This window comes from Scyliorhinus torazame, chromosome 9 (genome assembly GCF_047496885.1).
Source record: "Scyliorhinus torazame isolate Kashiwa2021f chromosome 9, sScyTor2.1, whole genome shotgun sequence".
In the NCBI taxonomy this organism is placed as follows: Eukaryota; Metazoa; Chordata; class Chondrichthyes; order Carcharhiniformes; family Scyliorhinidae; genus Scyliorhinus; species Scyliorhinus torazame.
Genome location: NC_092715.1, coordinates 78,534,964 through 78,556,048, shown reverse-complemented (window position 1 = coordinate 78,556,048; position 21,085 = coordinate 78,534,964). Strand labels below are relative to the sequence as shown.

At 46.1% G+C, this 21,085-nt stretch overlaps 1 protein-coding gene across 4 annotated transcripts in view; it reads left to right on the top strand.

Annotated features, from left to right (window-relative positions):
• Positions 1-21,085, top strand: part of atg10 (ATG10 autophagy related 10 homolog (S. cerevisiae)) — a 465,548-nt gene that overhangs the window by 71,773 nt on the left and 372,690 nt on the right. For all 4 annotated transcript variants that reach the window (XM_072516195.1, XM_072516193.1, XM_072516194.1 and 1 more), the window contains exon 4: positions 151-279. In XM_072516195.1, the coding sequence (XP_072372296.1) occupies positions 151-279 (129 nt within the window). The remainder of the gene's footprint in view (positions 1-150; positions 280-21,085) is intronic.

The following is a 21,085-nucleotide window of genomic DNA, read 5'->3' as shown; positions in this document are numbered from 1 at the left end:
GACTGAGCCTCAAATTCCCCTGAAGAAAATTGAAGCACACTAAATATAATGATCGGTGATCCACTGTGGGTGTGTAAACACAGCAAAATAAATCTTTGGCCGCAGAAAAATGTAGTTGGCTCTCATTCAATGCTGTTTTTATCTTCCCAGGAATTCGATGAGGGGTACATGGTAAAAATACACTTGGGATCTAAAAATTTCAAAAGCAACTTGGTTATGAAGGACCTTTACTTTCAAGCTCTTCAGTGTGATGAAGCAAAGTCATTTTCTGAGGAAGAGGTGAGAATAACTGATAAACTAAATATGTAGAGCAGTAAATATTTTTAGATACTGTTATAATTACATTGTATGGACCAAAATGCCTTTATGCTGCCAAGTTTATAAATGAATATATCAGGAACTGACTTGGAACAAACAATAGTAAATGCAGCCTCAAAGAAATATTTTCGACTAAAAGTTAAGGTTTGCTCTGTGTCAATGGCATTTTTTTTAACGTAATGAAGAGTTGCTCCACTTTCTTGGGACAAATGACCTTGCACTGTGCAGTAGAAATAATGAGACCGTTTCCTCCCTAATGCCCAGAAAAGATTTTGGCATACAAATTTGAGAGTTCCAGAAATAGGATTAAATCGTTAACACTTTATAGACCGCGTTGAAGACCTGGGGCGGGATTCTCCCCTACCCGGTGGGACGGGGAGTCCCGGCGAGATGGAGTGGCGTGAACCACTCCTGCGTCGGGCCGCCCCCAAACTGCGGATTTCTCCGCACCTTTAGGGGCCAAGCTCTCACCTTGAGGGGCTAGCCCTGCGCCGGAGTGGATGGCGCGCCGCCAGCCGGTGGGAAAGGCCTTTGGCGCCACGCCAGCCGGGGTCGAAAGGACTTCGCCGGGCGGCTGCTGATGTCATCCCCGCGCATGCGCAGGGGGGGGTCTCTTCCGCGTCGGCCATGGTGGAGACCGTGGCGAAGGCGGAAGGAAAAAAGTGCCCCCACGGCACAGGCCCGCCCACAGATCAGTGGGCCCCAATCGAGGGCCAGGCCATCATGGGGGCACCCCCGGGGCCAGATCGCCCCGCACTCCCCCAGGACCCCGGAGCCCACCCGCGCCGCCTAGTCCCGCCGGGAAGAGAGGTGGTTTGATCCTTGCCGGCGGGACAGGCATTCCAGCAGTGGGACTTCGGCCCATTGCAGGCCGGAGAATCGCCGGGGGGGGGGGGGGGGGGGGGGGGGGCTCGCCGACTGGCGCGGCGCGATTCACGCCCCCGCCAAATATCTGGTGCCAGAGAATTCGGCAACCGGCGGGGGCGGGATTCATGCCAGCCCCTCGGCGATTCTCCGACCCGGCGGGGGGTCGGAGAATCCCGCCCCAGAAAATAATTTTGATGGAAACTTTAAATGAATGACCCTATTTCTGCTCCTAAGTTGCCTGTTCGTATGACTTGGGTTTTAAGGTCAGCAGCAAAGCAACGGTGCTCACTGCTGATTCCAAAGAAACGTACGACACAAAGACCTGGCAATCTCTGTGGTATAGGTTTTCCCTTTCCAAACAATGGTTTGAATCATGGGCATCGCTAGCAACTGACATGTCACCAAGCAGGGAATCATATTGAAGAATTCTCACAGGCAGCAAGTCAGAAAGTAAAATGACCTGATTCTTTACTTTTTTTCCATTTTCCATAAAATTTTATTAAAGAATTTGGGCATACTCGTGGAATTAAAGTAAAAGTTGAAATTTCATGAACAAACTTTAAAAAATATTTTAGAAATGTGGACTTTTTCCCTCATTCTCCCTACAAAAAAATAGCCTTTCAAAATCAGAGGGTTTCTCAACAGTAATTATGAATTTGGTATGCCGTTAAAACATCTCGTTCAACAAGCGTAAAGTTTTACCAATTTTTACAATGGTACCAATAGTGTGGAAAGGTAAGTTGTTGCCACTTCAGTGATTTCAATTTTATTACTATTTGTTGGAAGCTTCAACAGCAACCAATGAGGAAGTATAGCTTCTCTGATAGCAGCTTCTGGATTATCACATAACTGGCCATGTGAAGACTCTAGAAGTTGCTCTCAATTTCAGGGAATAATGATAGTAAATGCTGAATTTTGCCATAGTTTCTATGGCAAAATACGTAAAAATATATGATGCAGAATAAGGCGTAATTCAGGAATTCGCCTGAAAGTGAATTCCATGTAACGTCAAGAAATATAGTTTTCCTGACAAATGGCTACCCCCTTGATCAGGCTGCTGCCTTATGACATTTCTGATGCTGTATTTTGTCCTCACGTGACCTTGGGATTTAGCTTGAGGTCTCACTACTTTCAGTAGAATCAAAAAGGTTGGGATTTGATGCTGAAACAGGTTAGGTGAATGATGTGGCCATTTCAGCAATTTAACTTGTTCACATAACTTAATAATAATAATCGCTTATTGTCACAAGTAGGCTTCAATGAAGTTACTGCCACATTCCGGCGCCTGTTCGGGGAGGTCGGTACGGGAATTGAACCCGCGCTGCTGGTCTTGTTCTTCATTACAAGCCAGCTGCTTAGCCCACTGTGCTAAACCAGCCCCTTATAACTTGTTCAAAGATCAGACTAATATAGTTGTTGGACAAAAGGTTAAATTAGTTTGTTCCTTTGCTTTAATTAACAGTATGGTTCCTTTTATGGGTAGCAACCTATCTGTTTCAATAGATTTTTTGCAAGTGGAAACCATTGTGAAGATCACCTTGGGTGAAATTTTAAGGTTGCCCGCCTGTAAAGGGTTGAAGGCAGATGGGCCCGTAAAGTGTAGTGCATGGTCTGCATGCTGCCTATTTGCACGGCCTGACCTGCCTCCTATTTTACAGGAGGTTGTTGAGATGTCAGGTGACCAACTTAACCGTGGGTCAATTGAAGTCCTTAAGTGGTGAACCTCATCCCATCCCTGATTCTAATTTACTTGTGGCAGGGGGAAGCCCACACCAAGTGGGTGATCTGGCAGCTTTTGCTGTGTGGGCTGGCTTTGGGGGTTCTCTGTCAGAGGTGTCATGATATGCAGACAGGCAGATAATGATATACAGACAGGCAGCTAATGAACACAGAGAACAGGACGTGACCAATGAGCAGGTAGGACACTTAGGGGTGGTATCTCACTATAAAAGGCATGAGGCACTCAAAGTCTGCCTCTTTCCACTGATGAACATCTACAGAGTGAGTCAGGGTGTAGGTACAGTATCACACCTCCAGCATGTGGCTAAGAGCTAGTCTGGTTCAGTCAGACAGAGTGACCACACTTAGGTTAGCAGAGAGTCGAACTCATAGAGAACTGTGCTAACTGTGCTACTGGTTCAATAAATCAGATTGAACTAACTTCAAGGTCTGGAGTATCTTTTGGTTAAAGCTGCATCCAGTTGCAGCCTGTGTTATCCCAGTGTACATAACACATCAAGAGGCACCCCCTTTCAAGGTCATTAACCTATTTTCACCATCTTCATTTGGTCTATCAAACCAGATCCTTTGCTGGGGCTGGCTAACCAGGCTTCACTGATACCCTTGAAGTCCGGCATATATAACCTCCTTTTGTTCCTGCACTACCTGTAGTCCCAGCAGTAGTCACTGCTTGGACCTGGCGCTGGTGGGGCTACAGAACTGCCAGCCAATTGGATTGGCCAATAGCACTTGAAGGCAGGACTTCCTCCCCAGATGGGGGTGGAAGTTCACACCTTGGACAATTAATGCCCCATGGAGCGTTAAATGACTGCAGGGGAATGGAAAGAGACAGGGATGCGTTCTCCGGCGATTCTTTGGGTGCCTTTTCTGAGATTTGAAAATGTGCATTTTCTGTTTATTCATTATCTGTGGTGTGTAAAAATTAGAAGAGCTTTACGTATGTACACACTTGCTGTGCATCAGACTTTGGATGTCCAGCACAATTGAGATATCACATCCCACTTGATGCATATTTGTGCTATTTCAAATGATAGTGTAAACAAATAAACATAGTCGTTTGTAATGCTCAAAATAGCATAGAAGCAGAAGATACCAGAGCCACAATGTTTGCAGGATCATCTCACAATCAAAGCATTATGGTTCTGATCTCCAGCATTCAGAACAATTAAGCTTTCAGTGAATTTGTTCAGTGTTTACTTATTAGACTTTCAAGCCTTTATAGCTTCAGATAAATGTCTAACCACACATCTGTGCCATCAGTAAAATCATCTAGTTCCACTTCCGTAACATCACAACGCTCCACCCTGCCTCAGTTAATCTGTTGCCGAAATCCTCATTCATGCTTTTGTTACTTCCTGACTTAAATATTCCAATGATCTGACCAACTTCCCATCATTCATTCTACATAAACCTGAGCTCATCCGAAACTATGCTGCCCATACCCTACCTTGCAATGGGTCCCGCTCACTGATCACCATTGCTGACCTACATGGCTTCCTGATTTGACAAAGCCTCAATTTTGAAGTCTTTGTTTTCAAACCCCTTCATGGGTCTTGCCCCCCCCCCCCCCCCCCCCTCCACCCCCCCCCCCCCCCCCCCCCACCTCGGTAATCTCTTCTTCCAGTCGTACAACCTACTGAGATCTAGGCTCCAATTGAAGCCTCTTCTGCATCTCTGATTTTAGTCGTTTCAGCATTCTTCAGCTGCCTAGGCGCTAAGTTCTTCACCAAGATGCTCTTTAAAATCATCTAACCTAATATTTCTTCATGTGGATGGAGTCAAATGCTCTTGTGTGGAACCGTGGGAAGTTTTCCTAATTTACAGGTGCCAGATAAATGCAAGTTGAATTTGTGATAAAATACTTCAACAGCAGGATTGTACAATCTGCTTCAGATTCACAGAATCTCAGAATTGTTAGTGCAGAAGGAGGCCATTTGGCCCTTCGTGCCTTGGATACCTTGGATAATGAAGGATATTGTGAGCCTGGCCCAAAAGAAAAAGGAAGCATTTGTAAGGGCTAGAAAGCTGGGAACAGACGAAGCCTGTGAGGAATATAAGGAAAGTGGGAAGGAACTTAAACAAGGAGTCAGAAAAGCCAAAAGGGGTCACGAAAAGTAATTGGCAAACAGGACGAAGGAAAATCCCAAGGCTTTTCACACATAGAGCAAGAGGGTAGCCAGGGAAAGGGTTGGGCCACTCGGGGACAGGGGAGGGAATCAATGCATGGAACCAGAGGAAATGAGCCAGTCCAGGATCTTCTGTCCTCCCTCCTGCACCATTTTGTCAGTCATGCATTAATCTGCCTTATCCTCCTATTTGTGTTCTTATTTGCACATGACACTGGGAGTAATCTGGGGAAACTACTTTTGAAATTCTGCTTGCTAATGTTTTATCTAGCTCCCTAAATTCTGATTGCAGGACTATATCCCATTCCTATCTAAGTCATTGGTACCATCATAGACCGTGACCTCTGGCTGTTCACCCTCTTTCAGAAGAAAGTCCTGCAGCTACTCTGTGACTTTGTTGACCCTGACACCAGTGAGTCCATCCAGGATACCATCCTGGAGTCACATCCACGGCCGCAGAATTGCCAGTCTGCTCTGCTAGTTAATAAATCCCCGATCATTATTGCTCTTCCTTTCTTTTTTTCTCCCCTCCTGTACAGCCAAGCTGCTCGTGATGCCACAAACTTGGCTCTGATTGCATTCCTCTGAGGAACCAATGCCCTCACCAGTACCCAAAATAGAAAATCAATGATCTAGTGGGACCCCAGCTAACTCCTGCAGTGCCTGCCTGGTTCTCCTGGACTGCCGGGCAAGCATCCATGTTCCATGTTTCCATGTTCCTAACTTGCGCTGTAACCACCTTTCTGGGCGTGCTCGCCACATGGCTGTCAGTTTCGTGGAGTGCCACAGTGACTGTAGTTATCGTTCGAACCCGAAAACCGGACCTCGTGTTTTTGCAGCTGGTAGCAGCACTTCCTGCACATATGGCCATCTAGGTCACCAGTAGTGCCCACGACTTCACATATATTAAAGGATACCCACGACCGAGATGCCCTGCCATGTCTTAACTTTACATCCTTTCGTTAGTTTATTTTATTTTACTTTACCTTATTGGTTCTAACTTTCTTTAATTAATGTGTCTCACTCAAATCCAAGTAGCCACTTCTTTAAAAATACTGTGATTTTCTAATTTACAGTGATTTAAAGATGCTCCCTAACAGTATCCTTACCAACCAATTGACTTACATGCTTCCTGTGATGTCAGTCTTCAATTTTCTTTCTTGAAACTCAGTTTCAAATCTGAGGTTTACACTCAGGTCCGTTTCTGCTCAGCTTATCCTGTTCCCGACTTCGAATAATTCCGCTGTATACCACTCCTCTTGCCCCCACACACCGATTCCCGAATGAACCTAATTTTCTATTCACACACACTCCATCTCACTGTGGCGCAGTTGCCTGTCTCCTCACGTGCTCCTTTCTGATTGTTTAAGTTCCCATCTTTAAGCAGCATGTTAACTTTGAGCAGTGCCATGGAAGAGTAATTATCAATATTATGTCCATACAATGTATATGTAATACACATTTCCTGTGTGCTACACTTTATAAAATAAAAATTTAAAAATCCAAAGACAGAGAGTAGCTTAAAGCCTTCTGAGTAGTTAAACCTTGAATTCACCCGGGCTTTATTTATTGCAAAAATTAAATGTTGAGACCTTAAGGGGCACAAATATATCTTGGCAGCAGGTTAATATATTCTCCATTTCACCCAGCTTAGCGTGAGCAACATCAGAGGAGATATGCCAGTTTTATACAATGAATGGTGCATTTGCATGCATTTCTAGTTTGTCATTTTTCGCTTTCTACATTACACTTCGTACTTGATGCTTAGAAAAAATGCTGCAGCAAATTTACTCAGATATAAATCTCTTCCGACATGTTTGCAAAAATATCTAATTAAAACAATCAGCTGGACTGTACAGGGAAACTCCTCCAGCACCAGATTCGGAATGTCTAGTCTGTGTAAGTTAAAATTTAACCTTGCAGCCACACTTTGCTGAACAAGAAAAGTAGGAGATCACTCTGGGTTCTGACTCGCAGCTTCAAGAGCAATTAAATTGGGACCTCCCTTGCAGTTTTGAAAGTGAGCTACTATCCTCTGGTCAATCAATTAAATTAGTGGCCTTTCAGGACACAGGACCTTAGTCGCACAGTAATATCTTGTGCATTTCGAGGGATGCTGCTTCTGTCCTCACTAAAATAGTACTGTATGCCATTTGACTTACTGTGATTAATGCCATGAGATTCAGTAGTATGTAGGACATTTTTATATCTGTATATTCTCCAGAACATTATATTTGAAAATTATTAACTGAGCAAAATAGGTTTTACAGTTAAAAATTTTAATTTTGGAAAAACTAACCAGTGAAGAGTTCTTCAGAGACTATGTGGTAATGTCACTGGACTAGTAATCCAGGGTCAGGCTAATGCTGTGGAGACATGGTAGTTGGTGGAATTTAAATTAAATTAAGAAAACCTGGAATTGAAACTAGTCTCCATAATGATGACCATGAAACTATCTTTGATTGTCATCTGGTTCACCAATGTCCTTCAGGGAAGGAAATCTTATGTCCTTACTGTTGTAGAATGCCTTAAGGGGTGTCAGCATGTCATTAAAGAGGGGAAGTGTGTCATGTGGTCCAGCCTCAGTTTCACTTTGGCCTGTGCGCAGAACATGGCACACACAGCCCTGCTGCTGATGTCTTGAAGTTTTCTATCCATGTTTCTATCTGTTCTCATGTGCTGTATTTAAACAAATTAACCAACAATGTGTTTATGAGGGATCGGTGCCGTTATATCGTTATAACAACACAGCATGTTGCTCAGCGGTGGCCAAATAGCCTGGCAGCAAAATTAAGTAAAGACATGACATAGTGAACAGCCTTAGATCGTGCTACCTGGCATTTTGATTAGACCGCAACAGGTTTGCAGCGTAGAAGAGTGTTGAAATCGCAATGTAGTGACTGCGAAGAAAAACTTTGAAGGCACAGTGCTCGAGTAAAGGGCTGGTTAGCAGACATGTCCCTTGCGGTAAGATTGCAGTGCACAGAGGACAGCGTGTTGCAAGGACCAGCAGCGGGCTGGAGCAGTCAGGAAAGGAGAATGAGTGGGCAGCATGGTGGCACAGTGGTTAGCACTGCTGCCTCATGGCGCTGAGGTCCCAGGTTCGATCCCGGCTCTGGGTCAATGTCAATGTCTGTGTGGAGTTTGCACATTCCCCTCGTGCTTGCGTGGGTTTTGATGTGTTGGGTACTCTGCTACGCAGACGAACCAACACGGTTGCAAATGGTACAACTCAGTTTTATTGCTAACATTTATTTACAGTGGTAAACTGGTTACTGAGGTTCGATCATAACCCTAGAATCTGTGGACCTATTCCTAATACTATCTTGTAGTGGCACTCAGCACATGGTGGATATCTGAGTGGCTTGCTATGAGCTCTGTGCCCTGAGCTGTCTCCTGCTGGAATCCTCAGGAAGTGTCGTGTTCCCTGTTTTGTACTGTGTATGCTCTTGCCTGTGATTGGCTGTGGTGTGTGTGTTGATTGGTCCGTCGATCTGTCCATCAGTATGTATGTGCTATGATGTTTACCTGAATATCATGACATCCCCCTTTTGTACAAGAACATGTGCCTATGTGGTTATAAATAGAGATGTGTACTGAGTGCAGCTGAATGTGTGTGTGTGCAATATCTACAGCATGTACATGGGGCTAAACTATATACAAGGGGCAATGTCGGGTGCGACATAACAACGAGGTTGTGCCATAAACAAAGAACGGGGAAATGTTGAACAACAAAAACAAACTCCTGTAACGCCAAGGAAGAACTGAAACATATTAACACAGTGGTATTATGAGTTCAATGTACAAACAGGCTCATAAGTCCAGTCTAGTAGGTGGGCGACGAATTTGGGTTGACTGCCTCAAGGGTGGGTCTGGATCCACCGGCTGAGGAATGGGCCTGGCCACGGGCGACGACGGAAGGGGCATGGTGGCAGGAAGCTCCACGAAGTCGCTATCAGGAACAACAGGAGGGCGCGGTGTCGGTGTAAGTTCCCGTAGCAAGCGTGGAAGTAGGCGAAGAGCCCGGCGATTGCGCCTACGAATGGAGCCATCAGGCATGCGAACCAGGAACGAGCGGGGAGCCACGCGTCGGAGAACTTTGGCAGGTGCTGACCAGCCACCTTCTGGTAGGTGGATGCGGACGTCGTCTCCAGGCGCCAGGGCGGGAAGATCAGTTGCCCGTGTGTCATACGCCATCTTTTGGCGAACGCGCTGCTGTTGCATTCTGTGTAGTACCGGAGCATGGTTGATTGTGGGTACCAGAATGGATGGCACAGTGGTCCTGAGGGCACGACCCATCAATAGCTGGGCTGGTGAGAGGCCAGTGGCTAGAGGGGCCGAGCGATAGGCCAGCAGGGCTATGCAGAAATCCGATCCGGCAGCAGCAGCCTTGCAGAGGAGCCGCTTGACGATGTGAACGCCCTTCTCCGCATTTCCATTGGACTGGGGATGCAGATGGCTGGACGTCACGTTGTGTGAAGCCATACGAAGCAGCAAAGGACAACCATTCCTGGCTGGCAAAACAGGGCCCATTGTCCGACATGACAGTAATCGGAATGCCGTGACGAGCGAAGGTGTCTTTGCAGGCCCTTATGACAGCGGACGATATCAAATCCTGCAGGCGTATGACCTCTGAGTAGTTGGAAAAGTAATCAATGACGATTACATAGTCCCTGCCAAGCGCGTGAAAAAGGTCCACACCCACCTTCGCCCAGGGGGACGTCACCAGCTCATGGGGCTGAAGCGTCTCAGGAGGCTGCGCCGGTTGAAACCTTTGGCAGGTGGGGCAGTTGAGTACCATATTGGCAATGTCATCACTGATGCCCGGCCAGTATACCGCCTCTCGGGCCCTCCATCTGCACTTCTCGATCCCCAGATGGCCTTCGTGTAGTTGGTCGAGGACCAGCTTGTGCATGCTGTGCGGAATCACAATCCGGTCCAGCTTTAGAAGGACACCATCAATGACGGCCAAGTCGTCTCGGACATTGTAGAACTGCGGGCACTGTCCTTTGAGCCACCCACCCGTCATGTGGCGCATCACCCGTTGTAGAAGGGGGTCAGCCGCAGTTTCCCGGCGAATACGGGCCAGACTGGAGTCGTCAGCTGGCAGATGTGAAGGCCACTGCTCTTCGACCTGACAGACGAACCCCTCCGAATCGGGCGGTGTGCTCACTGCTCTGGATGGGGCATCCGCAATGATGAGGTCCTTTCCCGGGGTGTAGACCAGTTGGAAGTCATACCTCCTGAGTTTAAGTCGGATGCGCTGGAGGCGAGGGGTCATCTCATTCAGGTTCTTATTTATTATTTATGATGCTGACCAGGGGGCGATGGTCAGTCTCAACGGTAAACCGGGGGAGACCACACACGTAATCATGGAACTTGTCTATTCCGGTCAGCAAACCCAGGCACTCCTTTTTGATCTGCGCATAGCGCTGTTCTGTGGGGGTCATGGCCCGCGAGGCATAGGCGACCGGGGCCCATGACGCAGTGTCATCCCGCTGTAGGAGTACCGCCCCAATGCGGGACTGGCTGGCATCAGTCAAAATTTTAGTGTCACGAGATGTGTTGAAAAACGCCAATACCGGAGCTGTGGTGAGCTTAATTCTGAGCTCCTCCCATTCCTTCTGGTGTGTGGGCAGCCACTGGAACTCCGTGGACTTCTTGATGAGGTGGCGCAGAGCCGTCATGTGGGAGGCAAGGTTGGGAATGAACTTCCCTAGGAAGTTGACCATGCCTAGGAAGCGTAGCACTGCTTTCTTGTCTGCCGGCTGCGGCATGGCTGTAATGGCGTTCACCTTGTCTGCATCCGGACGGACCCCTGACCGGGAAATGTGGTCTCCCAGGAACTTCAGCTCTGTTTGGCCGAAAGAACACATGGCTCGGTTGAGGCGCAGGCTGTTTTCCTGTATGCGCGCAAAGACACGCTGGAGACGATTGATGTGCTCCTGTGGTGTGGTGGATCAGATGATGACGTCGTCCACGTAGACGCGCACCCCTTCGATGCCCTACATCATCTGTTCCATGATCCTGTGAAAGACCTCGGATGCCGCGATGATGCCAAATGGCATTCTGTTATAGGAGAACCTGCCAAAAGGGGTGTTGAACATGCACAGCTTTCGGCTGGACTGATCCAGTTGGATCTGCCAAAAATCCTTCGAGGCATCCAGTTTTGGGAAGATCTTAGCCTAGGCCATTTCGCTCGTGATCTCGTCCCGTTTGGATATGGGGTAGTGTTCGCTCATTATGTTGTTGTTGAGGTCTTTTGGATCAATGCAGATCCGGAGCTCGCCGGAGGGCTTCTTAACACACACCATGGAGCTGACCCATGGCGTGGGCTCCGTGACCTGGGATAGCACTTCTTGGTCCTGGAGATCCTGCAGCTGCTGCTTGAGGCGGTCTTTGAGTGGTGCTGGGACCCTGCAAGGTGCGTGAATGAATGACCGGAGTGGCATCCGGTTTGAGCCGAATTCTGTAGGTGTATGGCAGTGTTCCCATGCCCTCGAATGCCTCCTGGTTGTGGGCGAGGAGCGATTGGAGCTATGCCCTGAATTCTGCATCCGGGAAGTCAGATGTGCCTTCTGGAGACAGAACGTGAACTCGTTGCACGAGGTGGAGAACCTTGCATGCCTGTGCGCCTAGCAGGGAGTCCTTTGATGATCCGACTATCTCGAATGAGAGTGTGGCCGTGTGTGTGTTGTGTGTCACCTGGAGCTGGCAGGATCCCATAGCCGGGATAACGTTCCCATTGTAGTCGACCTTCTTGCAACGAGATGGCCGAATTGGTGGTCTGACCTTCATGGCGTAGAAGGCTGACCATGCTATGAGGTTGGCGGAGGCGCCAGTGTCCAGACGGAATGTTATCGGTGATCGGTTGACCGTTAGGGTGGCACACCATTCATCACCCGGATTGACAGTGTTCACTTGCAACGGCTGGTGGGTCCTGGCTGGAGACATCCTGTTCCCATCAATGACCGTAACATGGAAGGCGTCCCGGTCGTCTGTGTCACTGGTCTGGATATCGTCTGGGTACGACTCGTAGTAAGGAGGCTGAATGGTCCGCACGTCCCTGCGAGGTTGTCGGAATTGGGGAACATTGGCAGGTTGAGCTGTTCGACAGCAGGCAGCGTAGTGGCCCATCTTGCCACAGCGGAGGCATTGTCGGTTTCTTGCGGGACATTGCCGCTTTAAATGTGCGGTTCCGCAGTTTCCGCCGCTGTGATGTCATGGTGGTCGTTGCACCATGCGCAGTTTGGTCTTGCGTCGAGCGCGCCTGCGCAGCACGTCCCTCTGTGTCGACGTCATTTTTAGCGCGCACGCGGGAGGGCTCGAAAAGCGCGCAAAATGGCTGCCCTCGTCCGGGCCGCGGGCCGGGAGGAAATCGATCGCCTGGACCCGTTCAGCTTCGTAGGACGCCAGCCTTGCCGATCTGGCCGCGTAGGACCCCTGCCGCGCCGATTCGGCCGCCTGAAATTGGGAGTAGCGGCTAGTCACGTTTTCATGCAGGACACAGGCTTCGATTGCGGAGGCTAGGGTGAGGCCTTTTATTTTTAAGAGCTGCTGGCGTAGGGTGCCCGAGGTGACCCCAAAAACGATCTGGTCCCGAATCATGGAATCGGAGGTGGTGTCGTAACCGCAGGACTGCGCGAGGATACGGAGATGCGTAAGGAAGGATTGAAAGGGCTCATTCTTACCCTGCAGGCGCTGCTGGAAGAGATACCTCTCTCAACTCTCGTTGACCTCGACGTTGAAGTGTTGGTTGAGTTTGAGAAGGACCGTCTTGTACTTGTTTCACCCCCAGAACCCAAAGATGTGCAGGGTAAGTGGATTGGCCACGTCAAATTGCCCCTTAATTGGAAAAAAAATGAATTTGGTACTCTAAATTTATAAAAAAAAGAGAAAGGAGAATGACGAGCGTGTGGGCCAAATTGCTGGTGAGTGAGGGAGAGTCAAACGGAAAAATAAAGCCATCACAAACATTAGGACAAAGAATGTTATAAAGGGTGACTTAGGGAGTTGCTGAACAATAAATTGATTATAACAAGGGAGAAGGTGAAAGGAAAATGTCCACAAATTTCCCCAGTTTGAATTGGGATGCAATTGATCTCCTATATGAATTCAAAATGTTTAATCAGTGTACCGAGCTATGGTTTCTTGATTCACATATGTCTGAACCAGTCAAGCAATGTATAAAGATTTGTCTAGCAATTGAGAACAAAGGTCTACACGGGCTGAACATATCAAGATTAATAACAGAAGAACTGAAGGATCTCCAAAAGATATGGGGCGGGATTCTTTGTTCCCCGACTCCAATTTCATAATCGGCAATCTGGCGAAGAATCCCTTTTTATGATGGAATAAGTGCGGCGCCTGTTTTCGCATGCTCCACCTCCTCCAAAATGGCATCATCGAGGAGCATGGCGCACGCTGTTGGGATGACCTTAGGACGTTACCTAAAGGCCTTCCCCGATGGGTCGAGTTCCCGACCGCACGGTTGACTCATGGTCTCAGCGGTCAGGAACCCGCGTGGAGGCTGCCGTCTGTGTTCAGCGCTGCCACAGTCAGGCGGGAGCTGTGCTGCTGGTTTGGGGGGTGCTTCGGTGAGGGCTCGGGGGACTGGTGGAGGGGGTGGCTAGGGGGTGCCCAGGGGGGCACTATCTGGCAGGTCAATGCAAGGTCGGTGCCATGTTGTACGGCGTGACCGCTACAGGTTGTCACTGTGCGCATGCGCTGCCACGAACCCGGCAATTCTCCGGCCGTTTTTGTCATGGAGGCCGGGCGTTTTACCTGGCTTGGCTGCTAATCCCTCACTGGTCGGAGGATTGGTGCTGGGGCAACGCTGACTTCTCCCTCTTAAAACTCCACGGATCCTCCAGACATAGAAATCGGAGAATCCAGCCCATGGACTACGATGGAAGACTGGTTCAGAATCAATGAAACTTTTGTGTTCCTTGACTAGAGTTCATGTCATTTTGCCAACAGCCTGCAGAATCCATAGACCACTTTGTCAGAGAAAGCACAGACAAGGGTATTTAATGTGATTTTTCAGACGCAGAGCTAGCAGACGGAATCATAGATTTGATGATCGCATCCACTCACATGGAAACATTCTAGCAAGATCTGCTAGATAAGCCCAAAGCCTAACGTCAAAAAGCTACTCGATGTTGATGTAAGTACGAAGCAATTCTCACAAGTTAATTACAGACCCTCAGTACAACGTCAATAGTTGATGAACTTACTGGAACTTCCAAACCTAGAAAACCACGTAGATGATGTGGCCTTCTGCATATATGCAGGAAATGCTCAGCTTTCCAGCAACTCTGCAAAGCATGTGGCAGAAAAGACCATTGGCAGTGACAGTGCGCTAGATCAAAGGCTGATGATGCAGCCACAAAGAGTCGTGCAATGATTCAAAAAAGCCGTTCACAACGGGTACCTTCAAGCATTAGAAGAACCATATGATATCCTGTAAAAAGCACATACATGGAGTGATCAATATACCAGAAAATGACAATGTGCATAATGAGATGAAGAGAACACCGGTTTAGATAGTGTCAGATCATTCCAGGCGTTTGCCAGGATTCAAATTATCTGCCCCAAGAAAATTGGTAACTGCTCATTGTTGGTCAAGTGCCAACATCCTACCTCTGCAGATTCTAGAAGACATATATCCACAGAAATCTAAGACCATGGTGATACCTGCAATTAAACACCTTTTGGCATACAGCGGTTCATTAATTCCACATGTGGGATCCGTAGTCCTGGGGTGCAAGTACACTGTAATTTGCATACCACCACAACCTGTCCATGGCAGACGCTATCTCCTTGGCCCTACTCTCGTCCCTGGAGCATCTCAACAAGATTCCTAGATCAGACTCCTATTCATTGACTACATCTCTGCCTTCAATACCATAATCCCAGCCAAGCTCATATCAAAACTCCAAAACCTAGGACTTGGCTCCTCCCTCTGAAACTGAATCCTCGACTTCCTGACCCACAATCAGTGAAGATAAACAACAACACCTCCTCACGATACTCCTCAATACCGAGGCCACACAAAGCTGCCTAGTTAGCCCCCTACTCTACTCCCTACACACATATGACTGTGTGGCACAATTTGGCTCTAACTCGATCAACAAGTTTGCTGATGACACGACCTTAGTGGGTCGGATCAAACACAATGATGAGTCAGAGTGCAGGAGGGAGATTGAGAACCTAGTGGCGTGGTGTAACGCCAACAATCTCTCCCTCAATGTCAGCAAAACTAAGGAGCTGTTCATTGACTTCAGGAAGTGAAGTATCATACGCAGTCCTGTCTGCATCAATGGTGCTGAAGTGGAGATGGTTGACAGCTTCAAATTCCTAGGTGTGCACATCACCAACAAGCTGCCTTGGTCCACCCACGTTGCCGCTACGACAAAGAAAGCAGAACAGCGCCTATACTTCCTCAGAAAACTAAGGGAATTCGGGCAGCACGGTAGCATTGTGGACAGCACAATTGCTTCACAGCTCCAGGGTCCCGGGTTCGATTCCGGCTTGGGTCACTGTCTGTGCGGAGTCTGCACATCCTCCCCGTGTGTGCGTGGGTTTCCTCCGGTTGCTCAGGTTTCCTCCCACTGTCCAAAGATGTGCAGGTTAGGTGGATTGGCCATGACAAATTGCCCTTAGTGTCCAAAATTGTCCTTAGTGTAGGGTGGGGTTACTGGGTTATGGGGATAGGGTGGAGGTGTTGACCTTGGGTGGGGTGCTCTTTCTAAGAGCCAGTGCAGACTCGATGGGCCGAATGGCCTCCTTCTACACTGTAAATTCTATGATAATCTATGATGTCCACATTGACTCTGACCAATTTTTACAGATGCACCATAGAAAGCATCCTATCTGGCTGCATCACAGCCTGGCATGGCAACTGCTCGGCCCAAGACCGTAAGAAACTACAGAGACTCGTAAACACAGTCCAGCCCATCACGCAAACCCGCCTCCCATCCACCTCCCGCTGCCTTGGGAACGTGGGCAGCGTAATCAAAGACCCCTGCCACTGAGATTATTCTCTCTTCCAACCTCTTCCATTGGGCAGGAGAAACAAAAGTCTGAGATCACGCAGTAACAGATTCAAAAACAGCTTATTTCCCGCTGTTACCAGACTCATGAGTGATCCTCTTATGGACTGAACTATCTCTTCACGCATTTTCTCTACAGAGTCGTCCTACACTCTGTATGCGTCACCCAATGTCTGTGTCTGTGTACTTACTTTGTGTATTTATCGTATGTCCAATGCTTTTCATGTATGGAGCGATCTGTTTGGACAGTACACAGAACAATACTTTTCACTGTACCTTGGTACACGTGACAAAAAGTCCAAATCCAAATCAATCCTCTTGGGTGATCGATATTCTCGATCATGAATACTAAAGGCCCAGCGATCGCAGGTCTATCTGCATGTTGTTACCTCACACTAGTGACAATGGAATGGATCAGACTTGATATTTAAGATCAACCTCCGAAACTACTCCAATCACCACAGTTCATGACTGAACATCAAAATATCCAGAATGCTTTGACAAAATTTGCAGTTTCAAGCGACCTGCAACATTGCACCTGCAAGAGAATGCACGTCCATCAACTGAGCTGGTACATTTTGTGTAATGCAAATGCCAGCAGCTACAAGAGGAAATGGTGAAAGATCCTACACAGCAGAAACTAGAAAACCAGCATTGGCGGTTGACCTGATTCAATGCAGCATGTCCACGAACATCTGATACCGCTTTGGGCTTATGGGGACAAGCTAGGCATCTCCTGTGAAGTCAGTTTGAAGACAGACAGGTCATCATAGCGGAATCTTTATGACCTGATGTTCGTCAACAGCATAATCACTCACATATTGACATAGATAGGACAAGAAAACAGGCAAGAGAGACAGTATGAAGAGTCATATATTGGACTTGAAACACAAACTCTGTTTCTCTCTCCACAGATGGTGACAGACCAGCTGAGTGCTTTCAGCAGTTTCTGTTTTCATCGCTGAAGTGGTACTTTGTTTTGGTTCCAAAGAAAAGCTCCCCATGGTGTTTCCTTAATCCCAGCTCTTCCTTCCCCAAGAAATAATAATTATTGGTGTTTAATACTGTCCAGATCAATTAAATGTATACAGTAATATGTTGGCAGGAATGTCCATCCTACATTTATGCAATGCTAATGAGGAAAGTGAGCATTGTTGAGTATTTTTTTATAAGGCAAACGTCAATGTGAATGTAATCTTTGCTACGGTGTCAATTTATATATTTTCCATGCCTTCAATTACACAGGGTTCATTCTAACCCTATTGGATAAACAAAGATTTAGTTTGTAGGGCAATCTTATTTAACGGCTGATGTCCTGAAAATCCCACTTGTTACCATTGATTTTGCTTGTCTTGATTAGTTGCTTGTGAATGTTTGAATACTTTGTAAAGCCAGCAGCCTTTAAACAACATAGTAGGACATATTCAAAAGAATCCTATCCCCTTTAAGAATTTTGAACCATGTGCATCCGGTGACTGATCTCCACTTAGCTGTGCATTGGCTCTTGCCCATCATTGTCTGCAGTAACCACGGGTGTTGAACATCCCTTTGGGGGTTTATTTACTGAAGTGTCTAAATTCCTTCATGTGACGATCATATAATATAACCTCATCTCCCCTCAGTCTCTTTTGGCAATTATCTTAATAGTTAACCACCCACCAGTGGAAACCATTTTTGATCACCATTCATGATGAGGTTAGATTAAGGTTAGATATTTTTCCAATTAGAAGGAAAGTTATTTTATTTTTGTGACTCTTCACTTTCTTTTTTATTGGTGTTTCTTCCTTTTAATAGTTTTTTGCAGGCCAAGGCTTGATCAATGTTATGTCTGGTTGGTACACTGTTGGCTGTCTGTTGAGCTGCTCGCGGAAAAATACTTTTCACTGCACCTCGGTACACGTACCAAATGCAATTCAAATGCCAACTCCTGTTTTTTTTGGACTTGCGCAATTGTCACCTGAATTGCATGCGGTGCTGCAAGTATTTGTTCTTGTATTTTAGAGGCTGCTTGATGAGCTGAACCATTTCACCGTTGAAAGCCAGAATGAAGCTTCGCAGCTCCAGGGTCCCAGGTTCGATTCCCCGCTAGGTCACTGTCTGTGCGGAGTCTGCACGTTCTCCCAGTGTCTGCGTGGATTTCCTCCGGGTGCTCCAGTTTCCTCCCACAGTCCAAAGACGTGCATGTTAGGTGGAGTGGCCACGCTAAATTGCCCTTAGTGTTCAAAAAGGTTAGGTGAGGTTACTGGGTTACAGGGATAGGGTGGAGGTGTGGGCTTCAGTAGAGTGCTCTTTCAAAGGGCCAGTGCGGACTCGATGAGCCGAACGGCCTTGTTCTGCACTGTAAATTCTATGATTCTATGGAATGGCATTCTTGTCTTGCATGCCAATCCAGTCCTGCAGGCATTGTCTCCTCTCCCTTCAAGAAGTGTCTAAAAAAGGAATCTTTCCCTGCCTTGGCGGGGGGGATACATCTGGGTGCAGAGGGCTCAGTATTCCACAAGAAGTAATCCCTACATCTAATCTGTTTGACAACAGCAATCTGTTATTGCGCCTGTGCTGGCATTCGTGAACTGATCCAGTGGGGAGATAGAAATTATGTCAAAAAATCCTTCCTGTTGAAATGGAGGATTGAGAAGCCCAAAGTAGAGGAATATTCCTGAAATTTGAAATATTTCTTTCTTCTTTACGAGGGACATAAGTGTCAAATAATTCAATTTTATCCGTTTCTTGGCATCTTTGATAGTGTGACTGCTTTTTGAGGAACGAAGATGACCATCCTTAATAAGTAAACCTGGTATTTCTATCGGGTTAGTATTAATTTATTTTCACTGTAATAAACAGGAAAAGCTACTTCTGTTACCATATATGTGCTACTATACAGTGCTGCTTTATGTGTGTGTATAAGTCTGAGTAGAAATTGTGTCCACGTGATTTCCACGTGATTTGATGTCTGTGTCAAGCATTACTTGGCCATCGAGATTCACATAGTCTTAATGTTATACGATTCAAAATAAGGGTTCTGATAAAAATGCAGTTCTGTGGGTTGATACTTGGATAAAGGGGATGTACTTGTTCCTTGTTGTCCTCAATAACCTTTTCTCTGTTTTTTGAGCGAGCCTCACAACACTAGAACTCTGAATTTTCAAGCAGAATTGCAAAATACCAAATGTTAAGGATTTTAAATATAAACATTGTGTTTATTATATATATATATATATATATATGTATATATGATATATAGAGGTTCAAAGTTTTGGTTTTATAGCAAGTTCAGGCTTGACTCAGAGATGGGAGGAAGTCTGAAGATCTCTGTTTCCATCCCATTCACAACATGCTGGACTGCATGGATAGAAATATACAAATAAATTAACAAAATATAATATATTGCGATGCTGGAAATGAACAAAAATGCTGGAAACACAGTCGACTCGGTATTATGTAAGGTGAGAGCTGGCATGTTAGCATTTCAGGTGTGGAATCTTGATGGGTAATAAAATATATTAGAAATAATCAGCATTTGAAAAGGAATAGAACATGGTGAAGGGGAGTATATGAATATTCATTCAAACAAAAATAGAACAATTTGCACAGAGTTGAAGTGGAAACCAGCAATAAAGAAGCACTCTCTCACTCTGTGGCACTAGACAATAATGTTGCAGCCTGCTGCTCCACTGTGCTTTTAAAAATTATACTTCTCTACCCATTCCCAATCATAAAAAAGAAGCTAATTGTAGTTCTCTCCATCTGTTCTGCAGGTGAAAAACTGAACAATGGCCTTACAGATCTTTCCACATTTTAAAAATCAGATTCCTAATGTATGGTCTATTTTCCTTTTTAAAAAGGACATTAAAATCATTCTGGTGGTGTCTCTATGTTTTAATAGTTGTACACGTGTATTAAATTAAAGACCTAAATAATAGACATGTCACATAAATGAATTGATACATGAAGCACCGAACGTGTACAGCTCCTGAAATATTTCCAAAGCTGGATTTATATTGCACCTCTTGGGGACTATCATTGGTGTGAGTCAGCTTTCGAGAGGAGGCCTCCGAGGTCACTCAACAATGTTCTAAGTTACAGTCCCACTTTTATACTGCACACTAAAAACAATTCTGCGATGGCACAAAAACGCAAGGAAAGAAATTCAGCCTCAGTTGGCTCCGACAGTTAGTGTATGTTTTTCCTAACTTTGAAGTTACTTCATACTCCATTGTGACTTCCCTAAAAAGAGGTGCCAGATAGTAAAGTAAATGTACTTCACTATCCAGGTCTTCTAGTAAAGGCATTATCTTTAATATTTACTGCTGGAAAAAGAGTCATGCCAATAGTCATTTGGTCGTACAAAATTTGAGTATTGCTGAAAAAAGAGACCATTAGTCCCCAAAGGAAACAATAATTTATACTGCATGAGAAGAGAGTGCTGCTTGGCTGGCAAGAGTTCACTTTACTCCCTTTATTGTATTCTTGCAAACTGCCCTGATGAGTGCGAGACAAAAAGCTTTGACTGCTTGTCCCACTCAAGTCATACTGTTGAAGTTTTTTGCCTTGCACTGATCAGGACAGGCACATGAATGTAAAATTTCAAAGGGACCAATACTTCATAATAGATTATAAAATAAGTTGAGTGGTTGGCAAGTCTGTTTGTTCGAGGAATTGCCATGGAGAATGAAACAGGGTACTGTTGCCCCTTTGGCTGTTCTCAATAGGCAAAGTGTTGATCAGACTCAACCATGCTGACAGAACATAATGTCAACATTAGATGTAATTTTGTGATTGGGCAGCTCTTACTGAACAATTCCAAGTGTGCTAAGAATTATATGAACAACTAATTTAAGATTATCAATCAGGTTTATGATGTGACTCGCTTATGCTTGCTGGAGGATACATATAGTTATATGCAAGGAATTGTAATCTCCAGGCAAAAGGAACATGTCATGAATGGTACTAAAGAATAAGCGAACACCCACATTTCTGGCC